Consider the following 27720-nt stretch of genomic DNA (forward strand, 5'->3'; position numbering starts at 1 on the left):
GAAGTGTGTGGCGAAGAAGGGATAGAGGGAAAGAGAGAGAGAGAGAGAGAGTGTGCGCTGTGAAGCGGTATTGAGAGGGCTGGCGTGCCCCATGTTGTGAGCGTCTGAAGACTGCCGGGGGCAGAAGTGAAAGGGTGGGAGGGAGGGAAGGGTAAGGGTGCCGCTGGTATGGAGTATGGAAGCGGCGGGGGCGGAGGCGGTGGGGGCCGTGGGGGTGTCCAACCACCCTCCGCAGGTGCGAGGGGTATGGCGAGCACAGACACTACTGATGCTGCGTGGCACAAACATGAACAAATGATCCTTATGGAATCCAGGCATAAGCAACAATGTAAGTATATTGCCACAAAATTATGCATTTTACCAGGAAGTCACCATAGTGCCAGTAGTACAATAGTGACCTTTCTTCGGACCTGTTTCTTTCAAAAGAAAAGGACCCTAACTTTCGGAAGCTTTTAACAAAGTTAAAAACGGTGGGAACTTCCCCACCGCTCGTTTGACACTGTATAGTCGGGTGTAACGTAGGCTTTTGGTTAATGGGAAAGATATATGGAGGAGTCACCCGCCATGTGCCTTCAGTTGTAGAACCTAGGGAAAATATAAAGAACGTGAATAAAAAAGCAAGTGGGACACTTCCTTTTAGCTAAAAGAAGCCTACGTTCCACGTGACCATGTATTAAAGATAAAAACAGAGGAGCTTTCTTTCCCTATATCGTCTTTCCCCCTAGGGAAGGCTACCATTAGGAAGTCTAAGGTCTCTAAAGTCTCTAGGGTACTCGCCACTCGTCTAAACTAGGTACAATAGATAACACTAGACAACTTATAGAAACACGAGTAGCGTCTTTCTCTACATCGTCATTTTCCCTAGAACAGTCTGCCGGTTCTCTAGGGTCCCCCTCAAATATGCAAATTACACATAATACGTGGTAATTCTCAAACATTAGAACAAATGTTGGGACTTGTTCTTAATCGTCTATATATCTATGTAGCTAGGATTCTATATTTTCTGGGACCTAAAATCCCGCTATTTGTGTAAACTGATGTGTAGTAACACGAGTAGTCTTTTTCATACCGTTATTTTCCCTAGGGAAATAAATTCTCTAAGCTTCCTAGTATCTCTATCACTCATTCAAACCTGATACAATACGTGATAATTCTTATTACTGCAAATAGTAGAACTATTTACAACGTAGGGTCCACATTGTTATTTTCCCTAGTAAGGTCCATGCTAGGGTCTCTAGGTCCTCTTCTACTCATACAAACTGGTTGAATGTGTAGACTTGAATTACATTAGGTTCCTAAAAGATCTCTCACTTGTCTTTGGTTTTGTGAGAACCTAACTTAGAATCTTTGCATTTAAAGAACGAGAACAACTGAGGCAAGCGGTGGAAACCTTCCCTTTAACTAAGGGAAGTTTGTAATTCATATCTGTATAATCTAACTTATTCGTGTAATACGGGATAGTTTTTGTACATTACATTGGTGCAAAGAGAATGAAAAATTTCTGTATTTTGAAATTTGTAAATTAAAAATTTTCTAAATTACAAAATTCGTGAATTTAAACATATATTTCTAGATTTATGAATTTCTACATTTTCTAGTTTACCCTTGATATTTGTTGTTGATCTTCTATTTTTTCTGTAATTAATATAAACATATTTAGAAATTGCGTAAAGGTTTCCGCTTAAATTGATGGTTTCTTGGTATCTGTGATCGTTTTAATCTAGATGATGCAAACGTCATTTTGATAAATAGAAGCAAATAAAATATGACGAAATTCTCATTGGAATATTCAACATGTACATTACGAGTTATATGCATTTCTTCTAATGTTTTTTTAAACATACTCTTTTTTATGTTCATTTGAATAACTAATTATTGACGCGTATATGAGAAATACAATTATTTCGTTATTTGTATAAACGGTTTATAAACTATGTTAACAAATATCTGTTTATTACGTAAATTAATTTAATCGTTATAAAATATCTTAATTTGATCTTAAAGTTTGCAAATAATTGCATAATGAAATTTGTAAATTTATTAACTTATGGATTGATTTATTACAATTGACGCAAGCAAGATGAATTATGTATTTGAGCATAGTAAAGTTACTAAAAATTATAATTTACGTAGTAACATGATTCGCATAATAATAAATAGATAAAGATAGAATTTTACAGTAAAGTATTTTAGCAAAACAGCGCATATTTTTAACGATTTACAATTATATTTAACGTATAGAGAATATTAGCTAAGATCCATATAACATTTTTATAACCTGTATAAAGGGAAAAGAAATTTTATAGATTTATATTCAATATATGAATCGTCACTTTGTATCGATTTTTTTATTTTCAGAAGAATACCTACTTATTCCATGCTGATAAAATTAATTCAGTTATTTTTTGTTAAAAGACTTAACCCATTATACATTTCTAAATGGAACAAATTACACGTACAAACTGTTTCTTACATCATACGGATGTTTCATAATAGGATGTAAGATTATTAGGGCTTTTGTAAATTAAGTAGAAATCAAATAATATTCTTTACAAAGATTTATCACGATAAAAATTTTTCGCAAAATCGTACTTCTGAAGCGAGTTGGGGAATGACTGATGCCACGAGGCTGACTCGCTCCTTTTTAAGCTCTTCGGAAACAACCGACCGATCACGTGATAGTATCCTTTTGGCGGCGAATTTAAACTCTCTTTAACAGTACAGTAGAAAGCAGCGATTAATTAAAGCAGTATTATAATTATTATAGATGGAATATTTTTACTGTTTTATGTGAAACTATTATAGATTTAATTCTTCTATAATTATTGTAAATTGAAATCTTTCTAGAGACATTTCTATTATCAGCTATAATTATTTAACAAAGTTTTAGAAATATTGGCAAAATTTTAAGAATAATTAAGCAGTGAAGTGTTTAATGGTAGTTTTAGTAAATTTAGAGTATATTATATATAATTTAAAATAATAGAATTAGATTCAATGTAACTTTGCGAACAAAACGATTGAAAAATGAAAAGTGTCTTAATTTAATAACACTATAAATAAATTTGATCAATTCGACTTTTTTAATATAGTTTGTACTGTTCTAAAAGTTTTCAAAATATGATAAAACAGGGCTTCTAAAATATTTATGGATCGACTTTTGAAAAACAATATTTTGTGAATTACTCGGTTGAAGTGTATCATTTTTCAATCAGTATTCTTTATTATTTTGCAAAGTTCTAAAGACTCTGAGGTCAAAAATTTCAAAGTGTTGAAGTTCAAAAATTCTAAAGTTCTAAAACTTAATAATTCGAAAATCACAGAGTTTCAAATGCTCTCCACGCTAAAATTTCGAAGTCTCAAAATTCCAAATTCTCTCCATTCTGAAATTCTAAAGCCTCTAATTCCAAAGTTTCGAAACCTCGAAGTCCCAAATTCTCAACATTCTAAAACACTCTAGCTCCAAAACTCCAAAGTTTCGTAACCTCGAAGTTCTAAATTCCCTACATTCTAAAATTCTAAAGCTAATTCCAAAGACTCGAAACCTCAAAGTCCCAAATTCTCCTCATTCTAAAATTCTCTAACTCCTAATTCGAAAGTTCCGAATTCCCTACGCTAAAATTCTAAAGTAACTTCCGAAGTCCCTAAGTCTCGAAGTTCCAAACTTCAGTGAATTTCTGAACATTGGTGTCCTACGAGCTCCAACATACGTAACAAAATAATTGATATTTTTGTTAAAATGCATCGTGAATGCGTACATTGATGTACATATACTTTTGTAAAAAAATAAATATATTACGGAAGGAGAGAAAGTTGAATTTGTAGGCATCGAAAGAACACGTTGGCAGTAGTATAGTGGGGTCCATTTTTGGACTGATGCCTGATCGGCGACTCTCGAAAAATTCAAAGACTTTAGACTGGACCGTTCGGTCGGCTACTGACTGATATGTATTTTAGACTTGGCACTCTATCCTCCTAGCATCATCTCTTTTGTCTTTCTCTTCCCTCTAATTTCATTTTGTATATCTCGGTTAAAGAACCGGCCGGTGGCAGGCGTTGAACTTGCGAGAGCAGAAAACAATCGTCTTCTTTGTCAAATGAAACTTATTCTCGATGATTTATTATATCTGTCGATAACGTCTTCGCGTTTATCTCTAAAGATCTATGTATCGTCATTAGATAAATAATCATTCTGTGTCAAGTACTGATGAGATCTTCACATTCCTGAATTTTCAGCTTCAGGTTGATATACTTTATGTAATTTTTATTGAACTTCAAGCTTTTTGATATACTATAAATGTTATTTGGAGATACTTTTATGTAATGAAATTGTTTGAAAATTATATATTTGATCTGGTGTTTCAACATTGGTGTCAGTCGTTTTTAAGAAACTTGATGAGGTCTTTGCACAATTTTCAGTGAAGCGTAAGCTATAAATTGATATGTCGTATGTGCCATTTTCTGGTACCTTTCTGTCATGGAATCGTTTGAGATTTTCTATTTTGGAGCTATTCGACATAATCATTGTTGCAGTTGGCAATCAGTTGTTTTATATTAAGAATATTAACGAGGTTCTTATGTAGTCATTTTGATCGAACTTCCGAGCTACAAATTGTTGTGCAACAAGTGTTATTTAATGATGTCTTGTGTTATGAAATTTCATCAGATCTTCGATGTCTAATGATGTTTAAAAATTGTATGTTTGATATGATAACTTGCTGCAATTGACGCACAGTCGTTTTGTATTCAGGACATTGATGAGGTCTTAACATAGTGATTATTACTGGCATTGATATAAGTATTTTGTGCTACTTTTATGTCAAACTTATATTAAACTTTTCACCTTTAACTTACATATTTTATGTGGAATTATAACATTATTTGCTGTAGTAACTAGTTATATTGTATTAAGCTGACAAAATCTTTAGACACTTTAAACTACGAATTGATATGCAATAAGTATCAATTTTTATGTCATAATTATCTTAGACACATATTTCAAAATTCAATAAGTGACATAAGATTGTTACTACTACATAGTTCTGTATTAAAAATGTCGACGAGGTTTTTACGTAGGAATTTTAAGTTTTAAATTGATGTACCATAAGTGCCATTTCGTGTTACCATATCATAAAATTTATTAAACTTTTTTGTATTCAGAATTCGGTTTTTTGACATATATCAACATTGTTATATTCGACAAGTCATTTTCTGTTAAGAATATTAATGAGCTTTTTACGTAGTCGCTTTAATTAAATTTCAAGGTTTAAATTAATATTCTATAAATGTCATTTTGTGATACTTTTATATCTTAAATTTGTTTTACACCTTTATACTCTGAAGTTAGAAGAATATAGTTCAAATAGTCATTTTATGATAAGAATGAGCTTTTTATATAATAGTTTTGATCGAATTTCAAGCTTTAAATTGACATACCTTAAATGCCATTTGGCGATATTTTTATGTCATGAAATAATTTTAAACTTTATATCTTGAAAGTAGATATTTGACACAGTACATTGCAATAATTAACAATCAGTTGTTAAAAATATTAATCAGCTATTTACATGGTCAGTTTTAATAAACTTCAAGCTTCAATGTGCTAAAATACATCAGAATACTTTTATGTTCTCAAATTTTCTTGCGAAATCAGGTACCATTATTTATTATTCTTGACAACCAACAATTCCGTGTGTACAATATTGATGAGATTACACGTTCATTTTGCCGAAACTTTCATCTTCAGATTGATACGCTATAAGTGCTATTTTAGAACTTCCGTTTTGGATTCTATTTTGAAATCAGATATTCGTCATGGTACATGTACATTATTCGTAAATCAGATATTTGACTTAGTACACGAACATTATTCGTTATACTTGACAACCAACAATTTAGTGTACAGTGTTGGTTCTTTACACGTTAATTTTGTCGAAAGTCTTAGGTACAAATTGATACGCCATAAGTGGTATTTTGCTATACTTTTCTGTCACGAAATATCGTCGGGGTGTTAACGTTTCGGAATTGATGATTTAACATGCAACAACCTAACGTGTAGAAGAATGTTTGTCTGAACGGAACCGTTCCGTGTCTGAACGGATAATATAAATCCAGCTTCATTCTGTCGACGCAACTCGCGCCGGCATAGAAGACAGACAAGCCAGCCAGTCGGTCGGTCGGCGGTGGTTCCTCCACCCCCGTGCGACACGATCAATACGCGACTCTCCTCTTTTGCTATCGCACTTACCCCCGATCTCATTCACACAGAGGATGTGCGCACTCGCGCACCAACTTTCTCGTTTCCTCTCTCCTCGTGCGACCACGTTGTGTACAGCCAGAACGGCTCTCCCCGTAGTCAGTAACGGTAACAGCGAGAACGAGCAACGCCACACCGTCGGGCACAGTGAGGCTGAGTCCCCAGAAAAAGTCCAAATTTTAAAGTCATGGGATTAGGTTCTATGCAGTCGAATCTTGAGGGAGATTAAATCAAGTTGTGGAGGTCCATGGCGTGGACATATTTATGGTTGCGGATTGTTGCGTTCAACGTAACTGATTACGCGTGATCTAGGAACCATTTTTACCATGAAATTAGAAATTCTTGTATAGTGTTTTCCCGGAATTTGTAGAACCACGTGATGTGTCGGCACCGGAAGTGGCGGCGTTTCAGCGATTTTGAGGATAATGTTGGTTTGAAGGGATCTTTTCGGTACTGATCGATTTTTTTAGTTTGATTGTGTTAGGTTGAAAATTCGTTTTAAAGATTGATGTGATGTAATTGTTTCTTCGCATTTACATTCTCATTACGAATTAACGAGTTTGATTCAAATTTAAGCTTCGAATTAATATGCTATAGGTGCGATTCTTTTCTGTCACTAGGGAGATCAAATTGTACATCAAATGACCAATTTCGAAATTTGTGGTCTAACATTATTTCATGACAGAAAAGTATTAATAAAAAGTACATGTTATATACCAATTTGAAGCTTACAGTTCGCTACAAACGACAGTATGCTTCGTTAACAATCTTAATTCAAAATAGCGGATGATAGTTGTAAAAATGATTAATTTGGAAATGGGTCAAGATTTCATCACAGAAAAATATCGTGAAGTACCACATATGGCATATTAATTTTAAGTTCGAAGTTTAACTGAAATAACAGCGAAAAAGTTTTGATAATATTTTGAATAAAAGACTAGTAAAGAAATTATAGCAAAAAATAACTAACTTCTAGGCACATTTATCTAATGTAATTACAGAAAGGTATCGCTGAATGACACGATATATCAAAATAAAATTTAAAATATGTCGAAAATTATATAAACTTTCCATTAATATTATCAATATAAGTTGTTAATTATTAGGTACTTATTTAGCTTCTGTTATAAATAACAATTAATAAAACGTTCTGACACTTAAATAATTCCGATTAAAAACATTATCAAAATTTCATGTAGTTTTCAGCAAATATTAGGCTTAAAATTCATGCAGCACGAGTGTCATTTTGTGGGACTTTGATGTCATAATATTGTCTCAGACTTTCATGTCGCCATATGATGTTTCAGAATTGGATATTTAATGTAGTGCAACGATGCTTTCTCTGATTGATAACCCGTTATTTTGTGTTAAGAATATTGATGAGGTCTTTACATAGTAATTTTCCTTGCGCTTTCAATTTCAAATTGATATGCCATAAGTGCCATTCTGCAACACTTTTATGTTATGAATTTGTTATGAAACAAATCTTACATTTCGAAATAAACCATCGATATGCAACAACTTAATACCTCTGTTTTCACTTTTTTTAGCGTATTCACATTAAAGACGATTATGAGATTTTTTCATGGGCATTTTTTTTAAATTCAAGCTTTAAATTAATATATCATAAGTATGTACTATTTGACCGCATTTTTATGTCATGAAATTTCACTAGACTTTTTACATTCTGAGATTTGACGTGCTACAATATTGGTTGTTTCAATCGACAACTATCTTGTATTGAATATGTCAATGAAGTCGTCACATGATCGTTTTCATGAAGCTTTAAATTTTAGATCGACGCATCATAAGTACCATTCTGAGATACTTTTATGTCATGAAATTTCGCTAGACTTGTTACATTCTGAGATGATCAGGTTTGATATACTACAACAGCATTAGTTGTTTCAATTGCCAATTATTTATCTTACATTCAGTATATCAATGAAGTTCTTACATACTCATTTTTGTGAAGTTTTAAGCTTCAAATTGATACATCATAAGTGATATTTCGAGATACTTTTATGTCATGAATTACATCTATAAACGCGATTAAGATTTTTGTCTAAGCCCTATTTTTATAACGTAAAAATATATGAAATACAGGTTCTGTGATATGTGAAGAAGTTAGTATACATGTAAAATATGCAAAATTAACAAAAATAAAATAAGCAAATTAAACTTTTGTAGTGTACCCGAAAATGGCCGCAAATTTGAAAGCGTATTGTTCATTCTAGTTTGGAAGCAACACGAAGTTTTGGATAAAAACATTAATCCGAGCATTCTACACGATTACAAATTTATCCATTTAACGGAGAAATATGCGATCTTACACAAACATAGCTTTCATTCAAGAATGCTTACAGTGAAACGGTGCGCTAACGATGCAATTATCTGTGCAGCGGTACCGTTTCCGTAGTTTATTTCAATACAGGAAACTTATTGTTTCTTATGATAGTATTACGGTATGACTTTATAACTACTGTGTTCACTGTAATACTATGCTATACAATTTCAATACATTGTAATCGTAACATGTTCATTTATATGCCAATATAAAACTAATATCTAACATTTACATCGATTTACTTATTAATTATTTCTGTTTTAAACAAATATTAACACCTTATCGAAGACGCTACTGAAATTTGAGTAACAATATACTTAAAGTTTGAGTAATGATAAATTTTAACAATAAAATAATGTATAAAAATACCTTTTATTAAAAATAAAAATATTTCTTTGATGCATCATTTGAGGTGATATTATTTATTGATAAGGTGTTAAGTGGAAATTGAGTACAGACTGATTAACAATTTTTATCGATGCAGTTCAATTGTAATTACGATTCGAACGTAAAATCTTTGTACTTGAGTACGTTCGAACGAATAAATCACTATTGCGATAAGCTACTTCTTACGTGATAATGATAATTTGAGAATATTAGCACATTGCTTACTGTAATATAACTGGCCATGACACTACAATTACAATTCCAATTATAGTAAAATTTCGCTACATTAACACCTGCACACGGATTTTCGCACAAACTAATCCCACTATTTTAGAATATGGAAATTCACGAAGATTATCAATGAGTTTGCAGATCTCATGCTGAACGGTTATGTCACATCATGTTGTAGCATCACGCATTTTATTCTTATATTACCACGCGTTTTATTGCCACGCGATGTTTTGCAACACGATATATTACCGTGCGTTGTATCCCCACGCGTTATATTGCCACATGTTATATCGCAGTGCATTCTATTGATAGGCATTATTTCACCACATATTATTTTGCAACGCGTTATATTGCCAAGCAGTATTTTGTAACGAATTGTTTTACTACTCGTTATATTGCCACGTGTCGTTTTACTGCGCGTTGTATTGCTTTCGCCATATATTGTAATACTACGCGTTGTATTACCACGCGATATTTCGCCACATGTTATATTGCCACTCATTGCTTTGCAACGCGTCGTTTTATTACGCGTTATATTGCCACGCATTATTTTGCAACCTATACTTTTACTGCGCGTTATATTTCGCAATATATTGTATTACTCCGCGTTATATCGCCATACGTTATATTGCCACATGTGTCGTAATGCAACGTAAATAACGCACAAAAATAATGAAAATAATAATACTTATAATTATATATAACTTTCTATATTTTTTACTTAAACAACTGATATAATTATCTTTAAACTATTCCATAAGTGTTTTTATTTTAATTTTTCCTAATTTTAGTACAAGTATTAAGATAGTACAGATACAGAATGGATTTTTAAGGAACTTTTTCTGAATAATTATCGAATAAAATTTTCCATTAAAAAGATTGAAACGTTTCATTTAGTAATTATTCAAAAAGTCACAATTCCGATCATTGTATGTGAAAATACTTAATTTTCATTTTTTTAATTGAAACTGCTATAAAATTATGATATATTAACATACAGTGCATTGTAGGATTATTTCCGTGTCTTAATTAGTGTTTTACTAACATATGTTGTCGATTTTGTGTTTGTAAAGAAATTACAGTTTTTGAAAATCTTGCGGATATTATATTTTTATTTTTAAATTAAAAGAAATTTTTTGGTGATTATTTTATATTGATTATAATTATAAAGGAATTTATTTGGAGACTAACAAACGATATTCCAACACATAGAATTTTATGAAATTGTATCTGTCATTCCGTATCATTTTTAATTAAAAAGAATTACAAAGTAAATACAAAAGCTACATATGATTTCTCTAAAAAAAATTTAAGCATCTTATTGACTGTCAGTAGAAAACCTAGAAAACTATTCCTTTAAAAAGTAATGTTTTAAAACTGATATTTTCACGTTCCTTAATGGTCTTTTCATGTTCCTTGTCTTAATGAAAAATAATAGTTACACTATATATCGTTACAACATTTAATTACTACACGTGTCTAATTGGCATATGAATCCACAATGCGTTCCAATGCCAACTCATCAGGCGCGTGCAGCAGTTATTATTTACTACAAAGGACCATTATCACGAGGCAAAATGTTGATCTTGTTCTAAATATTGATAGTGTACAATATTCACTGAAGAATTCATTGCTATAAATTTGGTATCTGCAATTTGAATTTAAATCTCTCGCATCGAAAGGATTAATGTGAACCACTGTAGGTCAAAGGTAGCACGTGTTCCCTTGACACTCGTACCAAGCAGTTGCGTTAGTCGTCGGTAACAGAGCTCGATTCGACCTTTATGCAGGGATTCTCAACACGTGGAACTCATATAAATATTTATAATTAATATTTATACTCTTATAAATTTTAATTAAGACTAATTCAAATAGTCCAACGTAATAAATATATTACTGCAAATATTCTGTTAATACAAATGTATATGAGAAGCTAATCTTGGCTGTTAATGTTATCAAATTTACATTTGTTTAGACATATTTTTTATACCAAGTATATCCTTAACACTGAAGAAATACAAATTAAATTTTATTAACCGAGAGAAAACGGCAGTAAATTTGTTAGTTCTAGTGTGTAGATAGTTGCAAATCAATTGGGCAATTTTAAAATATGAAAACTCTGTCACAATTTCATGACAGTGAGTGTGACACTTTACGGAGTGACACTTATGTCGGTTTAAAGTTTAGGATCTGAAGAAAGTAACTGCATAAACGTTTTATGGATATTTGATAGACTGCTCAAACAACGAAAATCAATACAAAATTTGCATATTACACCTTCGTTAATGACATCATCTATTACGAGAAGAATAGTTATATCTTCAGTAGTAGTAAGGTGTTTGCTACGATTATTACCAAACAGCTATATTTAAAAAATAACTTTTCAAACTACAAATTTTCGTTTCTCATTTTAATTTTGAACTATATAGTTAAAAAAAATTGAAACGGTGGGCCATTGCAATTAGAGCTGATTTTATAAGAATTTGTAATTTAAGTTAATTAGCGATATGAGATAGTACTCTATGACAACTTCTTCGAAGAATTGTGGTTAAATGTTAAGTTATAAGAAAACAAAATCGATTGTTTGGTGCGAAATGTGGGAATACCCCCTGAAGAATTACCATGTGGCGTACTTACATTCACAAATGCTCTCTGGGGGCAGTTTTAGAGAATGGTCGTATATGGGTGAAAGTCAGTCTATATCAAGAAACATGAATGAAGCAGAATGCGTGCTGGTTATCGCACGACCTGTGTCAGTCTTCGTGACCCCGTTGCGTGGATTCTCAATCAATCGTAACATTGTGCATACGTGCTGCGTGTACAGTGATTAAACCACTTTTAAGCAGATTCATATCTTCTCGTATTTCAATACTAGGGTATTTGTTCAACACTGTTCCGATCTTGGGATCCACAGGAAATTTTATCGACAATACAAATATTTGGTTGTGGATATCGGAACATCAGAAGTGCGAGACAATTTCATGACATAAAACTATCACTTTGAGTATATCAATTTGAAGCTTAATAATGCCACTATATAAACGCCCCTTTAGTATTTCTAATATTGACAAATTCATGAAAGAAGTATTAGATTACTATATGTATATAGAATCATTTCGGAGTGTAGAGTCTGAGCTAATTTCAGGACATAAAAGTATCTCAGAATGGTACTTATGATGCGTCAATCTGAAATTTGAAACTTCATGGAAACGATCATGTGACGACTTCATTGACATATTCAATGCAAGATAGTTGTCGATTGAAACAACCAATATTGCAGCATATCAAATCTCAGAATGTAAAAAGTCTAGTGAAATTTCATGACATAAAAGTGCGGTCAAATAGCACTTATGATATATTAATTTAAAGCTTGAATTTAAAAAAAATGCCCATGAAAAAATCTCATAATCGTCTTTAATGTGAATACGCTAAAAAAAGTGAAAACAGAGGTATTAAGTTGTTGCATATCGATGGTTTATTTCGAAATGTAAGATTTGTTTCATAACAAATTCATGACATAAAAGTGTCGCAGAATGGCACTTATGGCACATTAATTTGAAGCTGAAAGTGCGAAGAAAATTACTATGGAAAGGCTTCATCATTGTTCTTATGACAAAATGATTGATTATCAATCAAGTCAAGGAAATGTACTAAATTAAATATTCAATTTCAGAACATCAAAAGTCTGAGACCGTTTCATGGTATGGTCCCGCAAAATAACACTTGTGCTATATAAATTTCAACTTTAATATTCGTTGAAAAAGATTACATCAAGTTTTGATAAATTTTTTTAAGTATTTAAGAAGTGTCAGAACATCGTTCTAATAGTTATTGTGTTATCGATAACGGATAACAAAATGAGTACCTAATAATTAACAGCTTGTATTAAAAATATTAATAAAACGCGTATAGACTCATTTTCGACATATCTTAAGCTTTTTTCTGATATATCGTGTCGTATAGCGATACTTGATTCGTTTTGAAGCCATGCACTTTTTGTTATATTACTTTTTGTTATATCAACCCGCTATTTTGTATCAAGATTATTAATGGAGCATTTATACTGTTGATTCTAGCAAACTTAAAGCTCCAAATTGATATGTAATATTTGTTTTCTAACGATACTTTTCTGTCAGGAAATCGTGGCAGACTGTCAATGTTTCGAAATTGCTCATTTGGTGTACTGATCACTCCCTCGTGTGAAATTTCTTCTCCCCCTCGTGTTGTTGGCCTTTAATGATTCTTCTGCTCCTAATTTCGTGGTTATTTGATTTTCAGTAGGTGGGAGAGCGGGGGCGGGTGGAGGCGGCGGTGGTGGAGGTGGTGCACCCCTTTACGGTCGCCTGGTAGCCGAGGAACCCTTGCCCCCTACGGTATGTGGGGGTGCCGGTGCCGGTGGTGGTACCGGTGGGGTTCCGCAAGAAACCCCTGCGGATATTCACGCCATGCAAGCCAGGATACCCCATAGGTTTCGTGATCCAGCGACGGCACCCCTTAGGAAACTCAGCGTCGATCTTATCAAAACTTACAAGCACATCAACGAGGTAACAACATCCTCTTCTTTCATTTCTTATTAATTATTCTTCCTTTTGGTGAACACAAAAATTAATAACATTTATATTAATTGAACTCATTGCCAATGGATGATGTACTGATACATAAGAGTCATACATAAAATCATTTTATGTATGATATGTACAACATATTAGTATGTTAATGATGTAACAAGAAAAGGAATAACAAGAAGTAAAAATAAAGCTGTTACTGAATTTATTAAGAATATTATATTTCTTGTACCTAATGTTTGTTGTAAAATTTCATTATATTTTGAGGTAAATATATCTTATAACGTAAAAGCAACTTTTATGTTCTTTTGATGTCCACAGTTTAAGCCTCAGCGTCAGACTTGAATGATTATTCAAATGAAAAAAACAGAATACTTTTAACGTGTAGCTAGAAACATAAAGTCAAATGGACTTCAACAGTCCAAATTTTTATTGTTTTAACAGATATCACTTAGGTCTGTAATAGTATCTTTTTGATTTGTGTTAATTACCTCTGAATTTTTTAAATTTTTGTATCGTCATATTCATGTACGCTTCACCTTACTTTTCTGCACAACAAAATATTAACTATAGGTTAATAGATTATTTGATCAATTTTTTTACATGGTTTATTGCTTCATTAATTTAATAATGGTTATCTTTTTTGTAGGTTTATTATGCTAAGAAAAAGAGAAGAGCGCAACAGATGCAAGGAGAAGACGGTTCCCATAAAAAAGAAAGAAAATTGTACAATGATGGCTGGGATGATGATAATCATGATTATATTATCAAGAATGGGGAAAAGTTCCTCGATCGCTATGAGATCGATTCGTTAATAGGTAAAAAAATTGTTTTTCATATTATAGCAACAAGATATACAATAAAAAACAGTAACAATACAATGTCAATAAAAAATGATAGGTTAGTAAAGTACGAAACTGAGTCATGATGCTTCTTAGTAGTAAGTGTAAAAGATGTTTGCTTCTTGTATTTAACAAACATTATAACAGACAAAATGTAGAAAGCACTGTATTGAATCATGTCAGTAAAAGATTATAACCTTAATGTAACTATAAAATCCATGTTTTTATAAGCGATGAAATAAATGCTATACAATATTAATATTTTACAGGTAAAGGCAGTTTTGGCCAAGTAGTAAAAGCGTTTGATCATGAAGAACAAACGCAAGTGGCAATAAAAATTATCAAGAACAAAAAACCTTTTCTAAATCAAGCGCAAATTGAAGTGAGGCTATTGGAAATGATGAACAGGGCGGATACTGACAACAAATATTATATAGGTTGGTTTTGAGTTTTAATTATTATAAAATAAAAGCTGTTTATATATTTTAAACCTGAAAATAAATTATGTAATTTTAACCTTTAAATTACAGTTAAGCTAAAGAGGCATTTTATGTGGCGAAATCACTTATGTTTGGTATTCGAACTATTATCATATAACCTATATGATCTACTTAGAAATACAAATTTTCGAGGAGTATCGTTGAACTTAACAAGGAAGTTTGCACAGCAACTGTGTACTGCCCTTTTGTTCCTGTCTACACCGGAATTGAACATCATTCACTGTGATCTGAAACCCGAAAACATACTTTTGTGCAATCCCAAACGAAGTGCGATAAAAATAGTAGACTTTGGTAGTTCGTGTCAACTTGGACAAAGGGTAAGCACATAAATAATATTCTCGAATGTGTTAACATTTTTTTTTAACTAATTTTATGTAAATGTACAAACTAAAAACTTTATTATTGATACTTCCAGATATACCAGTATATTCAATCCAGGTTTTACCGATCTCCCGAAGTCTTATTAGGAATACCTTACGACCTTGCGATAGACATGTGGAGTCTAGGATGTATTTTAGTTGAAATGCATACGGGAGAACCTCTGTTCAGTGGGGCCAATGAGGTAACAAAATTATATTTTTAAACATCTGTTCTTCATATTCTTCACATTTAGCTCTTCCTAGATATTCCTTGTGTTCCTAGTAGGTTCTCTTTGGGTCCTCTTTAATTTCTTCCTGATTGTTCTGTGGATGCACCTTAAGATTCTCATAGATTCTTTTTTGGTTTATCTTGGATTTCGCGTGGGTCCTCCTCAGATTCTTTGTGAATGCTCTATGAATGTTATCTGATATCTTCACAAGTTCTTCCTCAATCCTTCCTCGGTTTTTCCTGCGTTCTTCATGGGTTCTTTGTGAATTTTTTGTGGGTTCACTATGAAATTTGTCTGAGTTCTCCCTTTTACACAATTAGCTTTTGATTTTGTGAAAAATTAAACATTTTACAGTTTGTATCATACATTTATACTTTGGCTCTGTGCTTATTATTTAAAAAGAATTTTTATTTATATTCTAACGCATTTTCGTGTTTTACAGCTCGATCAAATGAATAAAATTGTAGAAGTACTAGGAATGCCACCGAAGCATATATTGGACCAAGCGCACAAAGCGCGGAAATACTTTGACAAAGTCCCCACGGATGGCTCGTATGTGCTGAAAAAATCCAAGGATAGTAAAAAGTACAAACCTCCTGGCACAAGACGCTTACATGATATCTTGGGTGTCGAAAGCGGAGGCCCTGGTGGTAGAAGGATAGGTGAACCTGGTCATTCAATTTCTGATTACCTCAAATTTAAAGACTTAATCCTGCGGATGCTGGATTTCGATCCGAAAACAAGAGTGACACCGTATTACGCACTTCAGCACAATTTCTTTAAGCGAACAGCCGACGAGGGGACCAATACGAATATCGCTGCTGCCAACAGTGCTAACACAAGCCCGGCAGTGGTATCAATGAGCCAAGATCATGGTAAGTTATCGAATATTTTTTGATACATATATAAAGCATAATTTTTGGCTTTCTGGTTTTTATACACACGACAAAATAAATTTGGGATTCATAGTTTGAAATACATGTATATATTATTTAAATAGTAACATTTTCAAACGCTATACTTTTATCATAGTTTAAATTGTGCCATATTGATTAAGAATTTCTTGGATACAAAATTTTATGATAAATACAATATTTTATAATGCGTCAGAAGTATGATGTGGGAAATTAATTTCTTTTTGAAAATACTATTCATGGACACAGAAAACGGCGCACGTGTCTTTTACAGTGTAAAATATGCAATAACTGTACTGACCATATAAATGAGTGCTTTAAATAGTTAGGCTTTTCAGAATTACAATATATACCGCTTAAATTTATTTATCCTATGTTATACATAATCATCATTTTTTCATATGTTAAATTTGTCTTATTTTACTATCGAAAAGGTTAAATGAATTTTCAGAAATGTTAATCGTTGTTTTCACATGCGTTATTGCAACTTTTCTCACATATTGACACTTTTTTTATAAATTGAGGCAAAATAAAAGTAACCGGTATATCCAATTAATATCAAACTAAAATAAATGTTTTATGATGACAAAGAATTATTGAATTAAAGCGATACAATGATTTGCATTGAACTTTTTAAAGGATTGCTTCATTGCATTGAAGATTTAGGCAGGCTTTAATTTGTGCAGAAAATAAGAAACTGTCTTATACAATTGTTTATCGATGAAGAAGAAAAACTATACATAGTTAATAAATTGGCATTACTATCATGACAAAAAAGATAAGTTCTATTTGGTTAGAAGGTAAAAAGAGATACAGGATATCCCTCATAACGTGATCAACCAACTAGAGGGTAATTTTATGTGCAAGAATAAGTAGAAAATATGGAATTAAAAATTCTTGTGCGAAGTTTTGTTTTTAAGAAAATAACATCAGGTAGTATATGAAAAAGACAAAACGTTTGTTTTACAATACATTTAATTTTTTGGCATAAATTTTCCAGTCCGATTTTCTCGAAAACAAAGCTTCGAACAAGTAAATTTCATTCTACATTTTCAACTTAGTTTTACACACAGGATGACCCCCTGATTAGTTCACCACATTATGTGTAACATCTTGTACAACAATAAATTTTATTTTTATTGATATCTTTTATTTTCTGCGCAAACTAAATGATACTTGTTGTTGCCCGTAGATATGATGGGGGGACAGTACGTGGCTCGATGACTGTCGTATCCGCGGGGCGGCGACGACCTGTCCTAGGCCCCAACCCTAATCTTACTTACTAACATAAGTAAGTTCTGTCTAACAAACAATCCTACAAGCTAAAAAACTAACAATGTCCCTGATAATCATATCCTGGCCTCGGATGTAACGTGCGAAGCTTTGCTTGCTTGAACGAAAGAAACTCACACTTCCGATTCTTCGAACGAGACACGGATTCATTTTAATTGCCCGTGCCTCTGGACTTCGATACAGTGTGCTCCTGTAACCTCTGTATCTGTCATAAGATTACTACAATGCAGTCTCGCTATATGATCACGGACCGAATTCTAAAAAATGGACAAAATTGAAAGTGCTATATAAACAAAACTCTTTCTATGCAGTATTTGACTATCATTAAAAATTTTTAATTTCTGAATTCCAAAATTTGAAGATTTGTAAGTTTGTAAATTTGATATATCTGAATCTATTTATGAACTGATGATAAAGAAAAATAATACTAATATGTATGAGAGTTTTTATAAAGAGGACTTGCGTAATAGGCCATACAAATGGGAGCGATATAGCAAGATTGCACTGTACTAGATTAGTTATCTAAGAATATCCGTCAATAAGACAAGCTATATTAGACGAAAGCAGAAATATCAAATATTATCGCAGAAATATGTGTCCTTGATTTATTATAAGCTATATGATAAGTACTTTTTCTATATATATACATATGTATTTAATTGATCATTCGTTTTTGCAAGAACACATATTTTTGCCAGAAATATTTGAATCGTATATTTATATGTTAATTTTTTTATTCTGTAGAACGACTACTTCATTGTCTTGTAATTTATTTCATGCATGTGTTGATTGCTTGCATACAGCACGTTTCGGGGTGCATCTTCGTCATATGATATGCAAGACATTTAAATTTTGTTATTACAGCGAATATTCCATCGAGCTATATAACGTGCACAATCATCACTTCATGTTTCATCTTTTTGAATGACTTTTTACCTTGTATAAACGAATATACGATGAAGCATATAATGTTCATTGAAATGGTTCATAATCAATGTGTTACTAATCACAGTTTTGTATACATATACAAGGTGTCCCGAAGAATATGATACGTATGAACAATAAGAGATCTTATAATGCAAAGCAAGACGATTTTGAAGGGTAATTGAGGAAAACAGATAAGTGTGCATGTACAATATTGAGTCATTTGTAGCCTATCGTACACTGTAATTATGATATATTTTTATGAATAGCATGCACATCCCAGATTGTACATATATTGATTTGTTTAAGACTTTTTTTATTGTTATTGTCATTATCGAAATGCAACAAAAACCGATGAAGGTGATTATATTCTTACAGTATATTTTAATAGTTAATATATTTACGGTGTAGGTTTTATCTACTTATCCTAAAAATTTTCTATTAAGGTATTTTAATATTTTTAAGCATATTTTATTATCAGCATGTTGTTATGAGGGAATTCTATTACTTATAGATAATTATGTACTCTAATATGTTCAGTTTCACAAAATTATTGATTTATAACATTACGTTTTATGAAAAAAGAATATGAATAGCATAATAATATATGAGGATTTTATAAATTATGAGTATTATATTATAAATTATAAGTACAAAATTTTATTTTTATTTTGAATTCTAATATCTTACCAACAGATTTATAGTGTTGTTTATATGGATTCTTTTATTTAATTTGAGATAGGAATTTATTCATAATATAAAAATTAAAAGATTAATGTTTCATGTATATGAAATATTCCATGCATAAATGTTAAAATGTACAAATATGTTAGTGTATAGTTACAAAATTAAGTTTAAAAAATGTAGACTTATTAAGTAATTCACTTTGTTGAACATTATCATTGATCATATTAAAAATATAAGTGATAAATTAATATATTGTGCATATTTTTACCTTATTTTCATAAAAAATAGAATTTTTTATTTAAGAATTATATAAATGATAAGTGTAATATAACCTAGTATATTGAAATATATTATTATCAAAAATGATAAACAAAGAAAGAAATAAACACTTTTTAATATAAGCAATTTACAATTGAAGAAATATAAAAATCTCTGTATATCTCTATTTAATTTTCTACATATTATATTATAGATTTTTAAATATTGAATGTTTTATTTTAAATTGATAAATTTTCTTATTTGTGAATACAACACCATGGGACACCCTGTACATATGTGTAACTTTTTTACTCCAATAGACATTTTCATATTATTAGTATGCTGTTTTTTTATGTTACTAACAAATTTTATTATCACATCAGACATTTGTTATTTTCTTTTTATGGATTAATATAATACGAATAAGTTTATGAGATTTATTAGATTTTTATATCTCTACTATTAAAACCTTTATTTCATGCCCTTGCATAAACCTTATCTTTATGAACCTTAAATACCATTTTATATTATTTAAAATTACCTAAGTGTGTAATGTAGTATATAATGCAAGTAAAGTATAAAAATATAATTATTGCAATGAATGTTATAATACTAAAATATGTTACAGCAATATGCAGTGTATATATGTATACATAACAAACATTACTATTGCATTACGAAACTTGATAATATTATAAGGTATTCATTTTAAATAAAATAATGGGAATGGTTTCATTATATTGTATGTATTTTACTACAGTTCATTATATCTTAAGGAACATTATCATTATGTGAATCATAATTACAATTTCATTCTTTTATTAGCAGGAGAAAATTGAAGTTATACTTTTTAAAACACAATGTTTTTAGTTATTTTCAGGTTAAAATACTCTATAATAAGAATATGAGGTCATATTTACATTATCTTTTAATACTCTTTCTATCACGTATCATTTCTTATCTAATTGACCATAAAATGATATCATTCTTTATAACTCCATTGAGATATTTAATTAGATTTATAGTATAGATATTTAGTAATGAGATAAAAGTTTTAAAAGAGATGCACTCTTCAAAATCGTCTTTTAAATTTAATAATTTACGTGCATGAATTACATTTTCTATGGAAAGTATCATCTTATACATTCCATTAACAGAATCTTAGTTTACTTAAGATTCTTATTTAAAGTTTCAGTTATTCTAGTAGAGACAGAGAAACAACTATAATTACTGCTTAGATATTAGTACTGTATCATCCAATACATAAGTTCTATATTAGGATGTTTCAAAAAAGATATATATAAATATATTTTAAATCTTTTCCCAGAAAGATTAAAGAAAAAAAATTGAACAGTTTCTTACCATATTACAATTTGTATTTATGCTTTTATGGTATAACCAACTAAAAATAAGTGAGCAACTACTACTGCGCACCAAACTTTTAATATTTTAAATTTTTTTAAATTAAATAACCAATCTTTAATTCTTTACACTTAGAACCTAAGACTACAAATTGCAAAATGGTGAAAGGTTTTAAGATTTCTATTATGCTGGATAAATTTTCAATTTCTGTAATGTGCATCTTTTTTGAAACATCATTTATAAGTCTAAACAAATAGGTCTGTTTAATCAACGATACAATTAAAACGAAGGAAACAAAACATTAAGCAGCTCTGCGCCTGGAATGTGTTCCCGTAGTACTTTGGAATTGTTTATTTTGTTTTATAATTCTCCCATAGTGACAATCTATCGTAAGAGCTAGTTTAATTCATTGAATGATCTATTTTGTTTTTTGCATTAGTGTGAAAGTTGCACCGCATGATTTTACAATCTAAACCTGTGTTCTCTTCATGTCCCAGGACTGGTAACCATGTCAGGACAGGGAAGCAGCAACAGTGGCAATCCGATGCAAGTATCAAGTCTCCCTGGTGGCTATCAGCCGATGGAGTGCGAGTCATCGCCCCGTCATCTGGGCAACCGACGCGTCGTGACAACGAGCTACCCGTCAACCTCGGCCACTGGGGTGTCTGCATCAGGGCCGATGTCCATGCAATCTGTAGACAGCTCCCTGAAACAAAGCTCTCTTGGATCGTATAATAGCCTAATTCTCCCTGGTATACCCTTGCCTGCTATGATGACCTCGCCGATGATTCAGCAGCAGAGTTTCTACAATTACGGTTATCCGACGAGTGACGCGCACGGGATAGTCAGACAACCGTCTACGGTTTCGACTGGTAAACAGAGAGATCCGGAAAGGGAAGATAGTCCTATGGTCGGAGTATGCGTCCAGCAAAGTCCAGTTGCTATTCACTGAATAACAAAAAGAGAAAGAACGAAAGGAAACTACGACGACGGTCGATGACAACGTAAACTGTCGCGCGGTACCGTCAAAAAAAAATATATTAGGGTGATTATACATACTGTATATATACAAAGTTGACGGCGATACCGCCAACAAATCTGTTGTACTGTTTACGAGAAAGAAAAAAAGAAGGAGGGAAACGAGAACGGGCAGTCGAGGTACTTCCCCGTTGGGTTGCTTTACATTTCGTCGTTGCCAACTGGTGATGTTATCGCTTCAAGGATAAAACGTGAAAAGAAGGAATAATTGAACTAGATTCAATTGAGTAATCACGACGGAATGTAAAGGAAAACGCGAGGGAAGATTCCTCATTTCCGTCAGTTATTTTCTTTCCCTTCTTAGTTTTTTTATTTGTCTAAAGAAGCCGACTGGTCTTACTATTGGGCACGGATACACCGCGTCCGGCACAGAAGCTTATGATACTTTGCTTATGAGCACGGACAGACGAAACAAAATGGTCTAGTGAGGATGAACCCAGCTGGCCTCTCGGGTCCTGCCCGATTCTGCAAACACTCCAAAAAAGAAACGTTTTTAGTCGCGTGCAACGTCGTTAAAGAAATTTTGGCACCCAAAACTGTGTGGCCTAGAGAGCGAAAAAGTGATAATTATTATTATTATTATGATTATGATTATGATTATGATTATTATTATTATTAATTAAAATGCATAAAACAGGAGAGGGGATTAAAGAAAAAAAAATGAAGTAAGAATTACCAGTGTAAGCATATACTCCAATAGAGTTTTATACACAATGTCACGAATGTAAACGGTTTTTAGCAAGTAATTGCTAGCGAACAGCCGCGTCAAATGCTAGTTATTTGTACAATATATATAGATAATTGATAAGAGTGCAGCTTTAGGATTTTAGCTTATAAGTGTGAAAGAAAGAAAGAAAGAAAGGAAGAAAGAAAGAGAAACACTTGACATTGTAAACACACTCGACTCCGTTTATTTACTTTGATGAATAGAAAAAAGAAGAAAAATGAAAAAAATGGGGGGGGGGGGGGGGGGGACGTTGCAAACGTCAGTTTGTTACCCGACAAAATGGACTTCGAACAAACGAGGTTTGCATGATTTAACAACAATACATATTTATACAGAAAAAAAACAGTAATAAGAAAGTTAAAGAAGCAGTATACACGTAAGATCGATCAAGAATGATATAATCATACAAAAAAACCTAGATACTTTATAATAAACGAATACGCGCGTAAACTCATATACATATGTTTCCAATGGCAGTCGTAATTGATTTTTGCCGTTTCACTTCAAATAATTGTAGCGTTGTTTATATTACATTATTATATCGTTTTCTGGCATTCATTGGTCATCTCTATTTTTCCAAACTGTCTGGTAATTTATTAAAACTGTATTACTTTTCATTTTTTTTTTTTTTTTGTTTTTGATACTTAGTTGTGAACGTACGACTCGATACACAGGAATTTTTGATGCCAGAAGGCGAACTAATTAAATAAACAAATAAATTGTGTCAATAATGATAAGGTTAATATAAAACGAGATACACGACGAACAATGTAAAATTTCGATACTTATTAATTAATAACATATACCCGCTGCAACAGATCAATTCTTGATACGAAATATACTTTGCATGTTTCCGATTTCTTTGTTTGCGACGTATACGTGGAAACAGGTTGATATTTTAAAAATTTATTTTACGACATTTTATTGACCGTTTTGTATTGTTTTATATAGAAACGAAACGCTATGAAATATAGATTCGAATCGTAATTGATGGACATGTTTTATTGTACACTCGAAGCATGGTATGATTTTTAAACGATTAGAATAATTGAACTTTTTAACATTCTGTTTTTTTTTTTAAATGGCATCGATTATGAATTCGTTTCGCCAGTTTTCATCGATATGGTTCAACTCCAAAACAAACAAAACTGATGCGAAAACATCGAGGACTTTTTCCTCGAGGAATTTACTTCACTGTGTACGCCTCGAGGAAAATTTTCAAATTTTGTATTGACTGCCTCATTATTTCGCTATAGGAATCACGAATAAGAATGTAACGGGAAATCAATGATTTTTCCAAGCCACAGATTCCTTAGGATTTTGCATTTTTCAAATATCATCTGCAATGCGAAAGATTTGCCGATAGACTTAAACGATTCGCCAATACGACATTCGTTCGAACTCATATTAGACTTTCAAATAACGGAAAACATATATACATATATATATATACATACATATATATATAGTATTTTTACTTTGCCCTAATGTGTATGACGATCATTGCTTATGTTACTTTAACTTTAAAGAAAGAAAAAAAGCGTAACAAGTTTTTTGTTTTAAATGGAATAAACGAGAAATGATAAACGTAATGGTGTATATTCGATCCGATGTGTCGCAATTACTAACAACCATAAAGTCACTCGATTTCTGTATTAAAACGTACAACGCTTTGTTTCTCGGTTAACTTTGAACTTGCGGACGTTGCAATCTAAAAATTCCTCGTGTATCTATATAATTTATTTACAATCTGCTACAGCGTTAATTTTTGCAAAAAGAGAACAAAATAGAGGAGGAAGTTATTACCCTTTTTATTCATATGTAAGGAGAATTAGGGAGAGTTCTCCTTCCTGTAAGTTCTACTAGTTCTAACGATCTTTTATCACTCTCAGCTCTCTCTAGAATCTCCTCGTATGCTTCTAGGCTCTTCCTAGTTATCCATGGCTTTCCTTGGTTTTCCCTACCTCTCCTTAGGTTTTCTTGTGTTCTATCATCTCTATCAGTCTTTTGCCACTTCCAACTTTTACTAGCATCTCCCTGGATTCTTTCTAACTGCCCCAAGTTCTTTCTAGATCTTCTTGGCTCTCCTTAGCTATTCCTTTCTCTGGTCACCCCTTAATTTTTTAGGATCAACCTTTATTGATCTTTTGCCACTTCCAACTGAAATTAGAATCTCCCATGCTCTCCTAGGTTTTTCCTAGATCACCCTAGCTCTCCCTGACTCTCCCGAGGTCTCCAGTTCTTCCTGAACCCTTCGCGGGATTTCCCAAGATCAAACACAGATAGTTGTATACTCCTCCTCTTACTTAGCAAATAGAAATTTACTGTATTATATAAGGGCTATTCTTAATCGCTGTACCATGCGTTTGTTTAAAAGTATTTATAGAAAGATTCTGCTGCAACTTCCGCAGGATTAAAAATAATTGACATTTAGAGACGTATGATTTGATTAAACAAATAATGAAATAAAGAAAACATTGTTTGTCAGATTCGATCAGATTTCGTGATAAATTCTGACATTTCGATGATTTTGTTGAACGGCAGAAATCAGTACGCTCTATAATAGTAGACAAAATGTGTGATAAAAATTCACACGTGCCCTCTTCCGAATTCACGTTATCACGTGTTGTGCTCATCAGTCTGTTAAAGAACTGAGACTTCCGTTTTTATTTTTATTTGTATTTTCGTACGAGAAAATTCGCTTTTGATAAAAAATGTAATAACCACACCAAGTAGAATAAACAGTAATCCTTTCAAGTCCTTTTCGCGCGCGAAAATTTAAACGGTCGGCTTTTGGGCACAATGCGGCCATTTTTTCGACACCATTTCTCTCGTTAATTTCTTCATGCAAAACAATTATTTGTATGTATTGTATTATACACTTTTTTTAGCTGATCCTACCACAGTCGCCGCCCTTAAAAAAAAGAGAGGAGAATAGACGAACATCCTTTAAAAACATTTTTCTTTTATGCGCAACCTCGTCGTAGGAAACATTTCTCGATTAAAAATACTCGGAAGAGCGGCGGTCGATTATTTAAAAAAAAAAAAAATAAAAGAAACATAAATTGGTAATACAAGAAAAGTATATGTCGAATAAACGAAAAAGATTTTCGGTTAAGAAATGGAATTCGTAATTATACAGCAATAGATTAATTTCGAACGCGCCGATTGATTTTTCATACGAAACTTTTTTACAGAGAATACGTTTCGAAATATTTTCGTATTTTTCCATTCACAATAATGTGTACACGTTTCTTCTAGTTTTTTGTATCCCGAAGAAATTTGTCCACTCAACAATTGTCGCAAAATGTAGAGTATTTATGCCAATTAGCAAACAACAGAGTTGTATACATTTACATAGTATAAGAACCGATCACGAATTGTGTTCCAAATAATTTCTTTGCATGTTCAAACTTTTGAATAAAGTGTGTAAATTTTTGTCAACGATTTGTCATATAAAAAAAAAGAAGAAAAAATCTTATGTGTGTTTCTTATCATTGTGTAATACAGTGATGGGCAACTGCGCCCACGAGGGTGCAATAGACTCTTGTTATATTACCACAGTGGTTATGAGAACGAACAATTTTTGAATCGGCAATATATAGAGGTTGTACGCAACACTTGAAACTTCGCAAATTTAACAATTTCTAAATTTGAGAATTTATGATTTGAATGTTCATAAATTTAAAAATCTTCGAGTTTCTAAATGTATACATTTGTGAATTTGAAAATTCAATAATAGGAATTCTATAAATTTTCAAAGTTTATATGCAAACTTGTGATTTTATAAATTTAAAATTGTGTAAGTTAGAAAATCTTGAAATTTAATCAAACAATATAAATAGTGGCAATATAGTGAGAGTCTACTGTAGTAGCCTTTAGGTGTCTCGTTCATCTGGTTGTCAAAAATGAGGAAATGAATTCAATATCATTCTCTCTTTCGCACACTTCATCGTTGTACGCACTGTGCATGCCTCTGTGCCCGTGAACTTTTCAGCGGGCACTTAATGTGCCCATCACTGGTGTAACAGTATAAAAACAGAAAAGGATCCCTTTTCAAATTTAGATCATCGTCTTTTTTTTTTAAGCACACCGAAAAGTTTATAGCGCACTTTCTTTTTATTTTGAAGAAAGCTTCTGTTTCGAGTCGAATTCTTTGGAATACATCGTGACCGGATTAAAATAACATAAGTTTCCTAACGTCATGTGTAAAAACATTGTGTTCAGAAAATATACTATAATACGACTGATGATATGCCTGTTATGCGAGGTGCGAGCGTCTCTCGAGAAAGAATGGTAAATAAAGAAGCGTGTCACTTCAGTGTCTCTCGTTCGATGATCGCATACGCTGACCGACATAAAAATATAAGGAATGAATACAGAAAAAAACTGAATTAAGAAAAACCGATTTATTAAGATGAAAAAATTAACAAACCTCCATACAAGATGAAAAAAAAGTTGTATCTACCCTGTAAACATTTTCATATTATATTATATTATATTATATATATTATTATTGCTGCTATTATTATTATTATTAGCATTATTGTTTTTATTATTATTCATATTGCTATTATTTTTATTGTTATTAATTATGATTATTATTAATATTTTTATCATTATTTTTTATTATGATTATTACCACTGCTACTGCTACTCCTACTACTACTACTATTGCTACTACTACTACTACTACTACTATTACTACTACTACTACTACTATTACTACTACTACTACTACTACTACCACTACTACTACTACTACAATTATAATTATTACGGTTATTGCAATTATTGCGA

The 27720-nt window shown here is 31.9% G+C and overlaps 1 protein-coding gene across 2 annotated transcripts; it reads left to right on the top strand.

The window, feature by feature from the left end:
* The first annotated feature begins 153 nt into the window (after positions 1-153).
* mnb (minibrain) lies at positions 154-27436 on the top strand. Of its 2 annotated transcripts, none has more exons than XM_003702310.3 (8): positions 154-328; positions 13500-13765; positions 14436-14604; positions 14898-15065; positions 15159-15445; positions 15544-15690; positions 16160-16592; positions 21653-27436. In XM_003702310.3, the coding sequence occupies exons 1-8, from the start codon at positions 169-171 to the stop codon at positions 22105-22107; spliced, it is 2085 nt and encodes a 694-aa protein (XP_003702358.2). In that variant the 5' UTR covers positions 154-168; the 3' UTR covers positions 22108-27436. The 2 variants fall into 2 exon arrangements, with proteins under 2 accessions (XP_003702358.2, XP_076387148.1); XM_076531033.1 differs by lacking the exon at positions 21653-27436 and adding an exon at positions 18956-19352.
* The last annotated feature ends 284 nt before the right edge of the window (positions 27437-27720 follow it).

The sequence above is a fragment of the Megachile rotundata genome, chromosome 4, assembly GCF_050947335.1.
Source record: "Megachile rotundata isolate GNS110a chromosome 4, iyMegRotu1, whole genome shotgun sequence".
Lineage (NCBI taxonomy): Eukaryota > Metazoa > Arthropoda > Insecta > Hymenoptera > Megachilidae > Megachile > Megachile rotundata.

Bases quoted from the DNA above. Each gene is read 5' to 3' on its own strand.
- mnb (XM_003702310.3), top strand. From the start codon at position 169: ATGGAGTATGGAAGCGGCGGGGGCGGAGGCGGTGGGGGCCGTGGGGGT. The intron at 329-13,499 runs GTAAGTATATTG...TTTGATTTTCAG, and splicing joins ATCCAGGCATAAGCAACAAT to TAGGTGGGAGAGCGGGGGCG. The intron at 15,446-15,543 runs GTAAGCACATAA...TGATACTTCCAG, and splicing joins CGTGTCAACTTGGACAAAGG to ATATACCAGTATATTCAATC.